The sequence below is a fragment of the Hipposideros armiger genome, unplaced genomic scaffold (genome assembly GCF_001890085.2).
Source record: "Hipposideros armiger isolate ML-2016 unplaced genomic scaffold, ASM189008v1 scaffold_609, whole genome shotgun sequence".
NCBI lineage: Eukaryota > Metazoa > Chordata > Mammalia > Chiroptera > Hipposideridae > Hipposideros > Hipposideros armiger.
Window position 1 is genome coordinate 462,606 of NW_017731959.1, and position 15,651 is coordinate 478,256.

The following is a 15,651-nucleotide window of genomic DNA, read 5'->3' on the forward strand; positions in this document are numbered from 1 at the left end:
GCTCTCTCTCTCTCTCTCTCTCTCTCTCTCTCTCTCTCTCTCTCTCTCTCTCTCTCTCCCACCAGTGGCCATCATCATGGACACAAGCCCGGACCAGTCCTTCCCCGGCAGTCACTGGCTCCACTTCTCCGTGTACCTCATCACCTTCCTGGTGGGGCTCCCCCTCAACCTGGTGGCACTGGTGATCTTCATAGGCAAGCTGCAGCGCCGCCCCGTGGCCGTGGACGTGCTCCTGCTGAACCTGACCCTCTCGGACCTGCTGCTGCTGCTCTTCCTGCCGTTCCGCATAGTGGAGGCGGCCAGTGGCATGCACTGGCCCCTACCCTCCATCCTCTGCCCCTTCTCCAGGTTCCTCTTTTTCACCACCGTCTATCTCACTTCCCTGTTCCTGGCAGCTGTGAGCATCGAGCGCTTCCTGAGTGTGGCCTATCCACTGTGGTATACGACCCGGCCCAGGCTGGTACAGGCTGGCCTGGTCAGCGGGGCCTGCTGGTTCCTGGCTGGTGCACACTGCAGCGTGGTCTACTTCACCGAACTCTCGAGGAACTCTTCCTACAGCGAGGGTACCCAAAACACCTGCTACCTGGCATTTGAGGAGAAACAGCTGGCTGTTCTCCTGCCTGTCCGGCTGGAGATAGCTGTGGTCCTTTTTGGGGTGCCTCTGCTCATCACCAGCTACTGCTACAGCCGCCTGATATACTTGCTCAGTAAGGGAGCCAGCCGTCACCGGCGGAAGAGGGTGGCAGGGCTTGTGGCAGCTACACTCCTCAACTTCCTCGTCTGCTTTGGGCCCTACAATGTGTCCCACGTTGTGGGTTACATTCAGGGTAAAAGCCCGGGGTGGAGAAGTTATGTGCTGCTCCTCAGTACCCTGAATTCCTGTGTTGACCCCCTGGTCTACTACTTCTCATCATCTGGGTTCCAAGCTGACTTTCAGGGGCTGCTGGGGAAGCTGCCTGGGGCCCGAGGNTGAGTGGCCACACACACACACACACACACACACACACACACACACACACACACACACTATGCATAAGCTGCTGCTTTCTGAGAAGAAAAGAGAAAAGCCTGGCAACTTCTTACTGCTTTACACCCTCTGAAAATCCCCTGTCCCCTCCCCGCTTGTCCCTCTGCTCTTCCAGACACCCCAAAGTTGACAATTGAGGTCAGTCCTGAAGAAGCCATTGTAACAACGGGGGCTTCTGTGACCATGACGTGCAAAATCCTCAGCAGCAACCCAGAGGTCACGAATATACGCTGGCTCAAGGATCGGACCCCGGTGAGAGAGCCGCGGAGAGAGCAGAAGACGCTCACGCTAACTCTGTCCCAAGTGACCAAGGAGATGAGTGGAAACTACTACTGTGAGGCCCACAATGATATAGGCTCAGGAAAGAAGCAAGTGACCCTCCAAGTACACTGTGAGCCTCCTGGGAGCTGGGGAGTTAGCATGGGGGGAACCAAGGCCTTTGAGAGGTCAGCAGTGGAGGCCTCTGCTCACCTCCCCCCCCCCACTTGCCTCTGCCCCCTTCTCCAGATGCTCCGGAACCTTCTGAGGTTCAGATCTCCCCCTCACCAGCTAAGGAGGGAGGTACAGTAGTGCTGACTTGTGTATCACCGGCCAACCCTCCTCCAACAAATTACACCTGGTTTCACAATACGATTAAAATGACAAGCAAGACAAGCAAGGTCTTCCACATCCCAAAGGTCCTCCTCAGTCATGCTGGGAATTATTCCTGCTTGGCAGAAAACAGTGTTGGTCCTGGACTTGCTGGCAAGAAAGCTGAGTTGGACGTCCAATGTGAGTAGTCACAGAGCCTCTGGGTTCTAGAGGGAGAAGGTGGAAGTGGGTGGAGGAGGAAGGTAGATGAATACAGGACATTCCCCGGCTCTAGAATGGATNACCCCCTGGTCTACTACTTCTCATCATCTGGGTTCCAAGCTGACTTTCAGGGGCTGCTGGGGAAGCTGCCTGGGGCCCGAGGTCTTTGGAGGCAGGAGGGCAGCAAAGAACAGGAGAAGAGCGGAAGAGAGGGGCCGCATCGGGAGCTGTCTAACCTGGAGAACAGATAGTGGGCCCTAGGAGGGCAGTGGAGCGGGCAGCCAAGTGGCATGGACTGAAAGACACCCACAGAGCAGTTGCTAGCTCAAGTCAGGCAGGACCTCGGAGAGGCAGGCTGGGGATTGATGCAGCCAGGGCAGAGCGGGCACCCAGCCTTCCAAAGGATGTGCTCACCCAAGCCCGACTCTTGATCTCACCCCACTGTCCTCCCTTCCCATCCCCCCACAGGCTCTAGCTTAGGCTCTGGGAAGTAGTCAAGGTGAGAGAGAGCTCTGGAGAGAAATGAGTTCCCCGTGGCAGCAGGCCAGCTCCTGTGCTTTACTGAGGGTGAAGAAGCAATTGAGAGCAGTGCCCAGGGTCTGAGGGGACTTCCCAGTGACTTGGGACCAGAGAGAAGGAGAATCTACCCTTCCGAGCCACTGGCCTGGTAGGTCAGGGGTAGGGAATGCAGGACTCCGGGCACAGGGAGCATCCTGCTCACGTGAGCTTTTCCAGAAAGTTTCCATTGTTCAATAAATTCAACTTTTCAGGGACGTGTATGAAAAAAAATGACAGAACAGAAACTACCTAAATAAATTTGACAGCAAGCAAAAGAGAATGGTCTTTCCTTACTCTGTCTTCTTATGGTGTATGCGGGTCAGGTGGAATTGGTGGACGGAAGGATAAAACTCCTAGACTCTACAGGAATAGGGCTAAACAGTGAGATGCCCGGATGCTGGGAGAGGATCTGGGTTGGAGGAATAAAAATAATAGCTCATCCATCTTGAGGGCTTGTCCTGACACGTGGGTTTCTTCAACCTTCTGGACGGTGAGCGGCCATCCAGAAGCCGGCAACTGATGTGCCTCGCCCGGGAAGAGCGCAATGATGGTGCCAACAACTTGGGCCAGTGAGGCAACGTCCTCCACAACTAGACTGAAGAGCAAAAACAACAGCGGCTTGTCTGTTCCCCTTCCCCCAATTCCCCAGCGCTGTTCCCATCCCCCCAATTCCCCAATAAAAAAACTTTAAAAATAAATAAATAAAATTTTAAAGCTTTACAAAAAGGACTAACTCATTAATGGCCATGAAGTAGGAGGCACTTTTCCCTCCTATAAGGGAGGGTACCCCTTCACTGAAAACTAGGGCAACTCAACCTAGAAGGACAAGAGAGCTTTGACCCATCCCTGCCCCAGGTTCCCTGGGCCACAGGTCAAGTACCAGTTTATAGGGAAACAGGGAGGAGGCTAGAAGTTTTAAATTACCAAGTATGACCATAAACCTAGGAAAGCTATGCAAGAAGTCATTACAAAATCGGCAAAGATGGTTCGCTGCAGCCTGGCTGAAGGCAGTGAGTGGTGAAAGCACTGCAGGCTTATGCCATGATAAGCTCAGACTGTTCATAAAGCAGTATCGTGGGGCGGGGGACAGGAAGCAGGCACAGGGAGGCAGGCTGACTTGATGCCTTCTCCGGAGTTGAATACATATCACCTGTGACCAGGGCCTTGGGATAGTTTAGCAGGTGGCCTCTCCTTGATACGTGCCTGGTGGGGCAAGGAAAACTGCATACAAAGCAGGAGAGGTAAATCTGTGTCAACAAAAACTAGAGCAGGTTGCTGGCCGGGGGAGGAGGAAGGGAGGTGAAGAACAGATGGGGGTGAGCAAGACGACTGGGAGTATGCAAAGTTAGTTGCAAGAATTATCCAAAAGGAAGAAGCAGAGCAGCAATAAAAGTAGAAAGACACATACATGGAAGAAAAGTCAGGCCATAGATCCTGGGAGAGGAGAAAGAGATGGGAGACAGAGTGTGAGAAAGCACTCACATTTTTTTTTTTTAAGATTTTTATTGGGGAATTAGGGGATGGGAACAGCGCTGGGGAATTGGGGGAAGGGGAACAGATAAGTTGCTGTCCTTTTGTTCTTCAGTCTGGTTGTGGAGGACATTGCTTCACTGGCCCAAGTTGGCACCATCATTGCGCTCTTCCCGGGCGAGGCAGATCAGACGCCGGCTTCTGGACGGCCGCTCACTGCGGCTGCTGGCCGCTCACGCTGGCTGCTGACTACACACGGTAGCCCNCATGCCAGACACAGCCATATACCCATTTCCTCATTCCAGTTCCATAACATCCCCCACCCCCCACCTCCACCATCACTGCCAGATAATTAATGGTCTCAAGAATTGGACCTGTTCCTTCAAGCCAGAAGTATATATGCCCAGAGTCAGTCTCTTTCACCAAGGTTAAGACTGTGGCACATCCATCCAGCCGCTCATTTGACACATTAGTTCCTACTGTGAGCATTAGACATAATACATAAGGGGCTGAGAGGCTGGGGTGCCCTTGGGGTCTAGGAGAGTTGAAAGAAGGAAGAGGTTTCCTGAGAAAAGTTTCATTTGTGGTCCTCTGTCTGCTCTCCCTCTCAGAGATGCAAGAAACTCAGAGGCACAGAGACCTTCCCTAAACAGGGACAACACAGTCACTTACTCTGTGGTGCAGAAACCTCAAGTGGTAAGAGGGCGGGGCTATGGAAGGTCAGGGGATGGGGAACCTGGCTCAGCTGTGAGTCCCAGATGGGGGGACTTGGGTGGACTCAGTGGTCGCAAAGGCTGGGCGGCACGAGTGTGGGCAGAGCTAGGGCAGGCACCTCCCAGTCTGAGATGCCAACAGCAACCAGTTTCTGGACAAGAGGACTCCTGCTTGGGCTCTTGAACCCCCAGTTGAGTCAAGGAGAGAGTGGGCAGAGAAAACAGATGGTGGGAGGCTGGTGACCATGAGGCCAAGCTAACCACAATGTGGCTTTCTCAGGGCGACTATGAGAACGTGACTCCAGATGTTCCAGAAGACGAGGGGATACATTACTCGGAGCTGGTTCATTTGGGGGTTGGGGAGCGGCCTCTGTTCCAGGACACAGTGGAATATGTGACCCTCAAGCACTGATGGACCAAACCAACAGAAGTGGAGGTGCCTAGGGGCTGCAGGGGCCAGGCTGGTCATGGAGGTTTCCCAGCTTCTGCAGCTCAGCAGAGAAAGTCACACAGCCTCCCCCCTGCCCCCCCCCACACACACACATACACACTCACTTATTGCACCCAGAGTCAGTACAGAGAACTATGGGGGGCATGGCCAAGAGATAGTCTTCCTTCTCAGCACTGGTAATCCCAGCCATCCAAAAGGCCTGCCTTTGGTCTGTTCCCATTCTCCTCTCCACCTGAAACTCATGTAAACACCTAGCCTGCACTGTACAAATCCCCCTGCCCCTCCCCAGCCATCTGCTACCACCCACCCCTGCAAAAACCCCACCCCCAGCTGGCTGTGTCTCTGCTGGGATCAGCTTGTTGCTAGTTTTTCTTCTTTCCCTCCCCATCCCCTTGATACCCCCCCCCCCCCCACACACATACACACACACTGCTCTGATAGCCCCACTCACTGACCTTCAGCCTACTTTTTGCCTTTGGGGCAAAACCCGGGAAAGGGACAGAAATGAGGTAGAAAGAGGCACTGTCTGGCGCTGGTTTCTCCTCTACATGTCAGTAAGGTATCCCACAGAGAGGATCACGCTGCTGCTGCCTCACGCGCAGGGGTCTCGTGGTCTGAGACATCCACCAGTGTGGACGAACATGTAACAAACACAGGGCGGCACAATAAAAATGGTTAAGATATCACTTCAAAGAACCAGTGAGCTATTTCCAGTCTGTGGAACCAGAGTACAATGGGGACATGGAGAAGGCATCCTGGGGCTCGGGGAGAAGGGAAAGGAATGAAGGTAAGTAACGTCATGATCAAATCAGCAGGTTGGAGAGTCCGTTGTCTTGTTGCATAGAGGGCACCGGGTCTGAGTCTTATTCTGAGCCTTCGATTTAACTTGCCCAGTGATGGTGGGCAAAGTTCACTAGCTTATCTGAGCTTCAGTTTCTTTCTCTGTAAAATGGGGATGCCACTGCCTACTGCGCAGCTGGTTTAAGATAGCTAGTGATGTACAATCCTGCAGAGGCTGGAGTCATGTTATAAGAAGTCTTATGCAATTGNCCTACGCTGTCGCCAGTGACTCACGGCAGCCCAGCTCCAGGTTGAGCTGTTGTTCAGCATCTTAGCTGTGGAGGGCAGTGTCACTGGCCTTCATGTGTGGGATCCGAACTGGGGCCCTCTGGCGTCCCAAGCCAGCTCTTAACCATCGTGCCACTCGGCCGGCCCAACACTCACAAATTTTACCTTCCTCTCTCTGACAGGACTCCTCTGGTTTAAAAAGAAAGCCCCCAGCGATACAGGTAGCTGTGGCCTCTAACACTTTGCAAGGTCTATGAGAAGGCTGCTGACGTCCCTTTAAGGCTAGTTTTGAAAACTAATCCCTGTGGAGAAAGAGCAAGGCATCAAGATGGTGACCAGTGTCCTGGGGAAAAGGATGCTGGGATCACACTCCAGAAAAAGAATGGGATAAAAAGAATGAAATCTGATAAACACTGGTGGAAGTGGGAAGGTGCACGTAGTTCACCCCCACTCCCCCATGGAGACATGGAACTAGGGGAGAGAAAATGTTGCAGCAGAAGAAATGGGGTACAGAAATATTTTTGGAAGGGGGGGGGAGATTTTACTGGATTTAGACTAGAAGGGTACGGTGAGACACAAATCAATCATCCCCAGTTGCACATCACCCAGCCCTAGGCATCGAATTGTAATTGGCACTAATCGTGATAACCTTGTTCCCTTTTATTAAGGTGACTGGTCTCAGGATGGACACATGTCCCAATTCTAGCCAATGAAAGTAAGAAGTCTGCTAGGGGCCCCTGGGAAAGATTTTCCTCCATATTAAAAGAGATAAACGTGTGAGGAACTGCCTTCTCCCTTCCTTGTTTGGAAGCTTTTCTGTAAGGATGTGATACTTGGAGCTGCTGCAGCCATTTTGGGGCCATAAGGCCACAAAGTTAAAGAAGAAAGCTAACAAATTCAGGGTGGCAGAGACGAGGGATGAAGGGGCCTGGGCCCTAATGACCTTACTGAGCTGGAACCACCAGCTCCAAACTCATTGTTAATAAATATTCCTATGTTCGACTTGCTGTTCACTAGATACTCTCTGACTTGCAGCCAAATGTGTCTTAACTGGAATGGATAAGCCTATATCGAAACATCCTACATCCTACTAGAACCTACCTAATGACATCTTATTTTAAATTATTTTATGATCCTGGAATTTTAAAGCTCTATTTGTTTTGTAGGAGCTATGAAATCTTAGTGTTTATCTTACCTATTATGGCTGACCTTAGATTTCTTATGGTTTCAGTCAGTAGTTCTGGCACCAAGATGTCGGGACTCCCGTCATTCAGAAAGGGGCTTTTGAAGGCTGATTAGATGGGGCTGCATTACAAGACAAAAAAACAAACCTACTGGATGGGATCCTTTTTAAGGTCCAGTATCATATAACTGGCAGCCTCGGCTACCAGCTCTCCTTTTATTGATAAAAATTTCCATACTTATTATTGTGGAATCTTAATTGGTATGGAAACAAGAGAAGGTTGAATGGCTGGGGTGGGGATCACGAGCAACGTTGTCCTGTGGAAGGGTACTTAGCCCTGCTCGGTGTTCTTGGAAACAGGGGATCCACCCAGTCTTCTTGTCCCTGAAGTCACTATAATACACGTAATGCCCACATGAGGATGAGGTTATGTGTTCCTGGATGCTAATTTACTACTCACAGTTAGCGCACACAATTAGGGGCTTGCTGTTCGCTGATTCCGTTCATCCCTGCCCCCCCTTTCTAATAACTGTTTTTTAGCGGTTCTCTATGCTTAGAGTACAACCCTCATCTTTGTATGTAAATTAAGCCTCAATAAAAAAGTTGATGAAGGGGGCCGGCCGAGTGGCTCAGTTGGTTAAGAGCTCGCTCAAGAGTTTGAGCTCTGAGCAACAGCGGTTCGAGTTCCAGCTGGAGCTGAGCAGCCGCTGAGCTGCCAACAGGTGGCAGGATGGCTCAGCTAAAAAAAAAAAAAGTTGATGAAGGGCCAGCAGAGCAGCACGTTGGTTAAGAGCTGGCTTGGGATGCCAGCTCTAAGCAGCAGGGCCCCAGTTCGGATCCCACATGAGGGCCAGTGACACTGATCTCTATAGCTAAGATGGTGAACAACAGCTCGACCTGGAACCGGGCTGCCACGAGTTGCCTGCGACAGCATAGGCTGCAGCCCCTGCTGCAATGGGCTGCCATAAACTACCATGTGTGGTTGGCAGCGCCAAGCGCCGCGGTGAGCGGCCATCCAGAGGCTGGCGACCGATCTGCCTCACCCAGGAAGAGCGCAATGATAATACCAACATGGACCAGTGAAGCGACGTCCTCCACAACTAGACTCAAGAACAAAAGGACAGAAACTTGTCTGTTCCCCTTCCCCCGATTTCCCAGCACTGTTCCCCCCCCCAATTCCCCAATTAAAAAAAAATCTTAAAAAAAAAAAGTTGATGAAAAAAGTCATGTCACCTCACCTCTGTGCCTGTATTATAGGTGTACATAAAGTTGTCAATAAGTCTTCCCAGGTTTCAACAAGCCAAGCAGGTCCCTGCTTTTGCTGTGCCACTCCGCAGAAGCTGTGACTGCTGTGGGGCAGCCAGCCCAGGTTACACCAAAGGGCAGAAACCATGACACAAACAGGCGATAAATGGCAACCAGCTCTTATCCTGATGAGGAAGATCTGCAGGAAGTAGTAAGGACTGTGGCCAACTGGAGAGTGCATGGTTCATCTAAATTTACCTCCTGTCTTGTTACCAAGGAAGCCTGTGGTATGGGCTCACTGCTGCCATACCTTCTAATTTTTCCAGTTCAAAGTCCAGCTGTTATTGCTGTTTGGAAATCTTATGTCCTGATAAGCAATTCAAAATGTTGAAGTGTTGTGTGTGGTGAAAACAAAAAAGCCTGAGGGTTGTGGATTGCCTCACAGGCTTCTAGTTTGTGGCCTCTACAGCAGTGGAGGTTGAGGAGGGTTCAGAGGTTGAGGAGGGGTGAGGGAGGAAGAGAGAGGAACTGTCATTTTGCCGTAAGCACAGCTCACAGATACCTTTGACCAGGTCTGATGGCAAACAGCTGCAAAGACCTGCTGACTTTCTAACATCATCCTTACCAGTCCCTTGTTCTTATTGCGAAGTCCCTGCCACCGCAGCAGCCCTTCTCTGAGAATCATCTCCCTCACTCACAAGACAGGTCTCTGAAGGACACAGCCAGGCAGAGCAGAGGAGCTTCTAATACTCTCCAATTCCAGGTCCATCTCTCTCAACGCTGGCTTTTCCTCCTGTCCCCATGCTCTGGAGGGACTGTTTTGGAAGGCTCTCCCCTTTTGCTCTTGTTCTATACCACCATCTCCCCAGGTGTTCCCATCCATTCCAGCAGTTTTGATCATGGATGACTCCCAAATATCTATCTCCGGCCCCAGACTCTTGTGTATTCAGCCGTATGCAGGGTCATCACAAGTTCACAAGTTCAAGCCAAACCTTCACTTCCTCCCCCAAATTTGACCCCACTTCCTCACCTAGTCTACCTCTGTAAATGGCAACACCATCTTCCCAGGCCAGAAACCCAGGCATCGTTGTTTTAGAAAAAGATTTAATTCTTTTTTATTTTTAAAATGATCACACAATAAAAAGGAACTTTTTCAGTGGTACACGTTCCACATGTACAATTCTCTGAATTTTAACACACATAGATTCCGGTAACCACCACAATCAAGATAAAAGGCCGTGATAGTCACATCTTCCCCTCACCCCTAACCACTGACAACCACAGATCTACTTCACGACAGTTTTATCTTCTCAAGAACGTCACATAAATGGAATCACACAGCTTTTAACCTTTTGAGGCTGGCTTCTTTCACTTAACATAATGTCTTTGAGATTCATTCCAGTTATTGTGAATGTTATAGTTTGTTTCTTTTTACTGCTGAATACTTCATTTCATTGAATGACTGGACCACAATTTGCTTATCTATACACCCACTGAATGACATTTGGGTTGTTTCAGTTTAGGGAAAGTATGGATAGAGCTACTCTAAACATTCACATACAGGTTTTTGTATGAACATACATTTTCATTTCTCTGGGTCAAATATTCGAGAGAGGGATGGCTGAGTCATACGAGGTCAGACAATTAAGTTCTCGAACTCATCCTAGGAAAAGTGCTCCATACCTCATTGCTGAATATCACTACGGTCATCTCCAAAGTACCTCCCCTTGGGAAGCTATGCACCAGTGCCAGCGCCTAGTCCACGCTTCAAAGCAATTTTGGAACTCTTTTTCTGGAATGGCCATCAGAGCTGTCGTCGTATTAACCTTGATGTCCTGAATGTCATCAAAATGTCTCCCTTTCAATATTTCCTTTATTTTCAGATAAAGAAAGGAGTCATTGGGGCCCAGATCAGGTGAGTAGAGAGAGTGTTCCAATGCAGTTATCTGTTACTGGCTAAAAACTCCCTCACAGACAGTGCTGTGTGAGCTGGTGCATTGTGGTGATGCAGGAGCCATGAATTGTTGGCGAAAAGTTCAGGTCATCTAACTGTCACGCAGCCTTTTCAGCACTTCCAAATAGTAAACCTGGGTAACTGTTTGTCCAGTTGGTACAAATTCGTAATGAATAATCCCTCCGATAGCAAAAAAAGTTCAGCAACATTGTTGCAACAAGTTCGCGAACTTAGTTGTCAGGTCTCATATGATAATTGTATGTTGAACTTTTTAAAAAAGATTTTATTGGGGAATTGGGGGTGGGGAACAGTGTTGGGAAATTGGGGAAGGGGACCAGCCAAGTTGTTGTTCTTCAATCTTCATTGTGGAGGGCGCCAGTCGCCATCTTGCTCCCTGTCGGCAGCTCGTGGCCTCTAAGCTCAAGGTGCTGTGTTCAATCTTAGTTGCGTGTGGGCGTAGCCACCATCCCATGCGAGAGTCAAACCAGCAGCCTTGTTGTTAGGAGCGCACGCCCTATCCACTGAGCCATCCGGGTGGCAGCTCAGCTCAAGGTGCCAAGTTCAGTCTTAGTTGCGGGTGGGCGTAGCCCACCATCGAACAATCAATCTTGTTGTTACATCAGCTGAGCCATCCAGCCACCTGTTGGCAGCTCAGCGACAGCTCAGCTTGGGGCACAGCGTCACTGGCCTATGCGGGAATCGAACCGGCAGCCCTGTTGCTCAGCGCTCGCACTCTTAAGCCGACTCTTAACCAACTGAGCCACTTGGTGGGCCCCTGAACTTTTAAGATACCATCAATCTGTTTGCCAGAGTGTCTGTGCCATTCTGCATCCCTCCCAGCAACATATGAGAGATTCAGTTGCTCCAGCACTTCATGTTGTTAGTATTTTTATTTTAGCCATTCTGATAGGTGTATAGGGGTCAGGAAGCCTGACTTGATGCCTTCTCCTTTACTACCCACATTCAACTGACAATCAAGTCCTATTTCTTTTATCTCCAGAATATATCGCATATGAATCTGTTTCTCTCCAACTCCATGCAACTATTATCTCTCACCTGGACTATTGCAAAAGCTTTTAACCTGGTCTTTCTTTTTGTCCTCATCAGCAGTTTGCACCACAGCCAGAGGGAGCTTTGAAGAACATAAATCGGATCATGCCATTGCCCTGAATAAAACCATTCAATGGCTTCCCATTCCGATCCCCTCTTCAGGGCCTACCAGGTCCTGTGCCATCTGGCCGTGCCTCTCTCTTCAAGCTCCTCTGGGGCCATTCCACCTCACTGCCATTACTCTGCTGGCCTGACTTCAAGCAGGCCATGCTCCCAACCTCTGCACATACTGTTTCCTCCACACTTTATACAGCTGGCTCACCCTATTTTCAGCTTTTCTCTCCAATGTCACTCTCACTTTTTAGTTAATTAATTAATTTATTTATTTATATATTTAAAATAATGTTTTATTTTTCAATTAAAGTCGATATACAATGTTATATTAGTTTCAGGTACACAACATAGTGATTAGACATTTATATGTCTTACAAAGTGATCACCCCATTTAATGTCACTTTTTAGAGAGGCTTTCTCTGATCACCCAATTTCAAATAGCCACCCCCCCTTGATATTATCTCCTATTGTGCTACAACAGTTTGATTTACATATTTGTCTGTTCATTTGTTTAATATGTGATTCCTCCCTCTAGACTGGGAAGCCCTTGACAGCCACCTCTGTGTCTGTTTTATTCATTACTATCTACCCAGGTGCCTAAAACAGTACATAAAACAGAGTAGGAATTTGGCATTTGATAAATAAATAAGTGCATGAATAACAAAAAGTCGCTCCAACTTTCCACTATTATAAAAAATGCTACATGAACATCCTTTTACATAAATGCTTATGCACCTATACATTTCCTAAAAGTGGTACTGCTGTATTAAATGGTATATAGGCATACATTTGAAATTTTTATAAATAGTGACAATTACCTTCCCCAGCTAAATCAACCGTCTCTCCCCCTAACAGTCTGTAAGAGACCTCATAACCCTGCCAACAAGGAAAAATATCATATTTTAATTTTTTTAAAAGTTGACATTTAAAATTTAGTAGCTCAGTGTATTAGTCAGGGTCCTCTAGAGAAACAAACCAATAGGATGTATACTCATATATACATAGAAAGAGACTTGTGTAAGGAATTGATTCACGTGACTGTGGTGGTTTGGTGAGTCCAAAATCTGATGGAGGAGCCCAGTAGGCTGGAGACTCAGGAAAGAGTTACAGTTCAAGTCCAAAGGCAGTCTCCTGGCAAACTCGGAAGAGCTGGAGTTGCAGATGAAATCTGAAGGCAGTCTGGAAAGTCCCCTCTTGTTCTGGGGAGGTTAGCCTTTTGTTCTATTCAGGTCTTCAACTGATTGGAGGAGGCCCACCCACATTATTATAAAGGGAAATCTGCTTTACTCAAAGTCTACTAAGTCAAATGTAAATCTCATCCAAAAATATCCTCAGAGAAACATTTAGAATAACGTTTTACCAAATATATGGGCACCGTGGCCCAGCCAAGTTGACACATAAAATTAACCATGCACTCAGTTCTATTTTAACTTCTCAAATAAGAAGTGAGGTAGAAAATATTTGCATGTTGTATATAGTCATTTATGTTTCTTCCTATACTTTCCTCTTTCGTATTGGATTTGTAGGAGTTCTTTGAATATTAATATATAAATATGAATATAATATTTATCAGTTATGTATGTAGTTGTCTTTTACTTTGTTATTGATAATATTTTTTCATAGTATGATATTTTATATGCTCAAATTTGTCCTTGATGACTACATTTATGTCATGCTGGGAAAAAAGCCTTCTCACTTACAAGGCTTAAAAATGACCTTATATATTACCTATAAAACTTCTGTAGTTTTTTTCTGTTTGTTTGTTTTTGGTTTTTGTTTTTTTTATTGGGGAATTGGGGGATGGGAACAGCGCTGGGGAATTGGGGGAAAGGGAACAGATAAGCTGTTGTCCTGTTGTTCTTCAGTCTAGTTGTGGAGGACGTTGCTTCACTGGCCCAAGTTGGCACTGTCATTGCGCTCTTTTTGGGCAGGCACATCAGTCAACAGCTTCTGGACGGCCGCTCAGAGGCTGCTGGCTACACACGGTAGCCCATAGCAACCCACTGCAGCAGAAACTGCAGCCTATGCCTTCACTGGCGACTCATGGCAGCCCAGCTCCAGGTTGAGCTGTTGTTCAGCATATTAGCTGTAGAGGGCAGTGTCACTGGCCCTCATATGTGGGATCCAAACCGGGGCCCTCTGGCGTCCCAAGCCAGCTCTTAACCAACGCGCCACTCGGCTGACCCAAAACTTCTGTAGTTTTAAAACACATATTTTATCTTTAATACACCTGGACTTTACCTTTTTTTTTTTAATTGCAATTCTTCCAAAATGGAGGGGCAACTATCCCAACATTATTTACTGAATAATCCATCCTTTCCCACACTGATTGAAATGAACTTGGATCACTTAATTAGAAAGAATCCTCAAAATGTAATCTACAACAACAAGATAGCATCATTTTACCCATCCTATTAACAAAAATGTTAAAGATTCAGAGTACCCAGTGTTGGAGAATGTGTACAGAAATGGGTACTCTCATGCACATTTGGTGGGAATGCAAATTACTGAATGCTTTCAGGAAGGTAATATGGAAATATGTATCAAAAAATTTAAAGTAGATCTCTTTGACTCAGCAATTATATCAATTACATATGCAAAAATCCATCTAACCAAAATACTCACATGTATTTAGATAGATAGATAGATAGATGATAGATAATAGATAGATAGATAGATAGATATTCACTGAAGCACTGATTATTATAGCAAAAGAACTGGGAACTATGAAAATAGACCCCAAATGGTTGCATAAATTATAGGATGGTCCTAAAATAAAATATCATGTAGCTAATAGAAAGAACACAGTAGATCTATATTCTACCATGTAGCTAATAGAATAGAAAGAACACAGTAGATGTATATTCTGACATGGAAAGATCACTCAGGTGAAAAATAAAGTTTCAGAACAATATATATTCCATTTATGCATTTTTAAAACTATGCATTTATATATGTGCATATATGGATATGAGTATGTGTAAACAAACAAAAGAGCAATTACCTCCAGGAAGGGAGAATTGTCAAGAAGTGGCATTTCATGGTTTACTTCTGTATTGTTAAATTCTTTTACAATAGGGATATATTCATGTATTATTACACAATTTTTAAAAATTAAAGCTCTAATAATGGAAGAACATTCACCACCTTGATTCTGACCAAGCTAGAGCAGAGAGCACAGAAATTCAAGTTGCCTGAAAACTAACAGGGCTACTGTGAGGTCAAATATGGGATAATTGGGAGAAATCATTTAACACAGTCAGGCCTCCAAGTGTCCACCTCTCAAACCTCAGGCATTGAAAATAGAAGTGTGAGGAGATCCAAGATGGCAGAGTAGGTAAACACTGTGCTGCTTCTTTCTGTGAACAAATTTAAATTACAACTAAATTACAAAACAATTAACCTGGATAACCACCTGAATTCTTGCTGAACAGAAGTTTTATAACTAAGGATATAAAGAAGACACCACGTTGAGACTGGTAGGAGTGGGGACGCAGAGCTGGCTAATCCCAAACCTCCATGTGGTGGTTGAAAACTAGCAGGAATGTCTCAGCTGCAGAGGTTCCTCCCAGAGGAGTGAGGGACCCCAGCCCCACACCGACTGCCCCAACCCAGAGTACTGGTGCCAGAAAGAGGGACCTCCACAACATCTGGCTGTGAAAAACAGTGGGGATTCCGACCATCCAAGCAGGACAAATGGCGGTTGGAAACCCAGGCATCCTCTTAAAGTTCCCATACACAGACTCTCTCACTCGCAGGCACTCACTTTGGGCTCCAGCAGAGGGACAGTAACTCGGGGGTGTCGAAGACATACAAGGGGCAGGCTGAGTTGTGTTTCTTGAGGTTGAGAGCTAGAGGACAGTTGTCATTTCCTTGTGAGAAGGTTCTCCTTTTGTGCAGCCAGCAAGCAGGTACCATCTTTCCTGTGTTGGGCCAGCTCGCTCTGCTTACTTATGGTCAAATCTGAATCTGATTGGTCTGGTGAGTTCTGCTGCTCCACCTTGCTGACTCCCTGAGACCCTGCCT

At 47.3% G+C, this 15,651-nt stretch overlaps 3 protein-coding genes across 5 annotated transcripts in view; all 3 read left to right on the forward strand.

Moving 5' to 3' along the window:
• CD22 (CD22 molecule) overlaps nucleotides 1-1,828 on the forward strand; it is a 28,696-nt gene extending 26,868 nt beyond the window's left edge. For all 3 annotated transcript variants that reach the window (XM_019624887.1, XM_019624890.1, XM_019624889.1), the window contains exons 6-7: nucleotides 1,143-1,418; nucleotides 1,535-1,828. In XM_019624887.1, the coding sequence (XP_019480432.1) occupies nucleotides 1,143-1,418; nucleotides 1,535-1,806 (548 nt within the window). In that variant the 3' untranslated portion in view covers nucleotides 1,807-1,828. The remainder of the gene's footprint in view (nucleotides 1-1,142; nucleotides 1,419-1,534) is intronic.
• LOC109372057 (B-cell receptor CD22-like) overlaps nucleotides 1-5,417 on the forward strand; it is a 26,950-nt gene extending 21,533 nt beyond the window's left edge. The window contains exons 4-5 of the mRNA XM_019624926.1: nucleotides 4,459-4,543; nucleotides 4,841-5,417. Of these exons, the coding sequence (XP_019480471.1) occupies nucleotides 4,459-4,543; nucleotides 4,841-4,972 (217 nt within the window). The 3' untranslated portion in view covers nucleotides 4,973-5,417. The remainder of the gene's footprint in view (nucleotides 1-4,458; nucleotides 4,544-4,840) is intronic.
• On the forward strand, nucleotides 70-2,879 carry LOC109372073 (free fatty acid receptor 3). The gene is made up of 2 exons (XM_019624953.1): nucleotides 70-971; nucleotides 1,985-2,879. Exons 1-2 carry the CDS (start codon nucleotides 77-79, stop codon nucleotides 2,068-2,070), a joined length of 981 nt encoding a protein of 326 aa, XP_019480498.1. The 5' UTR covers nucleotides 70-76; the 3' UTR covers nucleotides 2,071-2,879.
• Nucleotides 5,418-15,651: the final 10,234 nt, after the last annotated feature.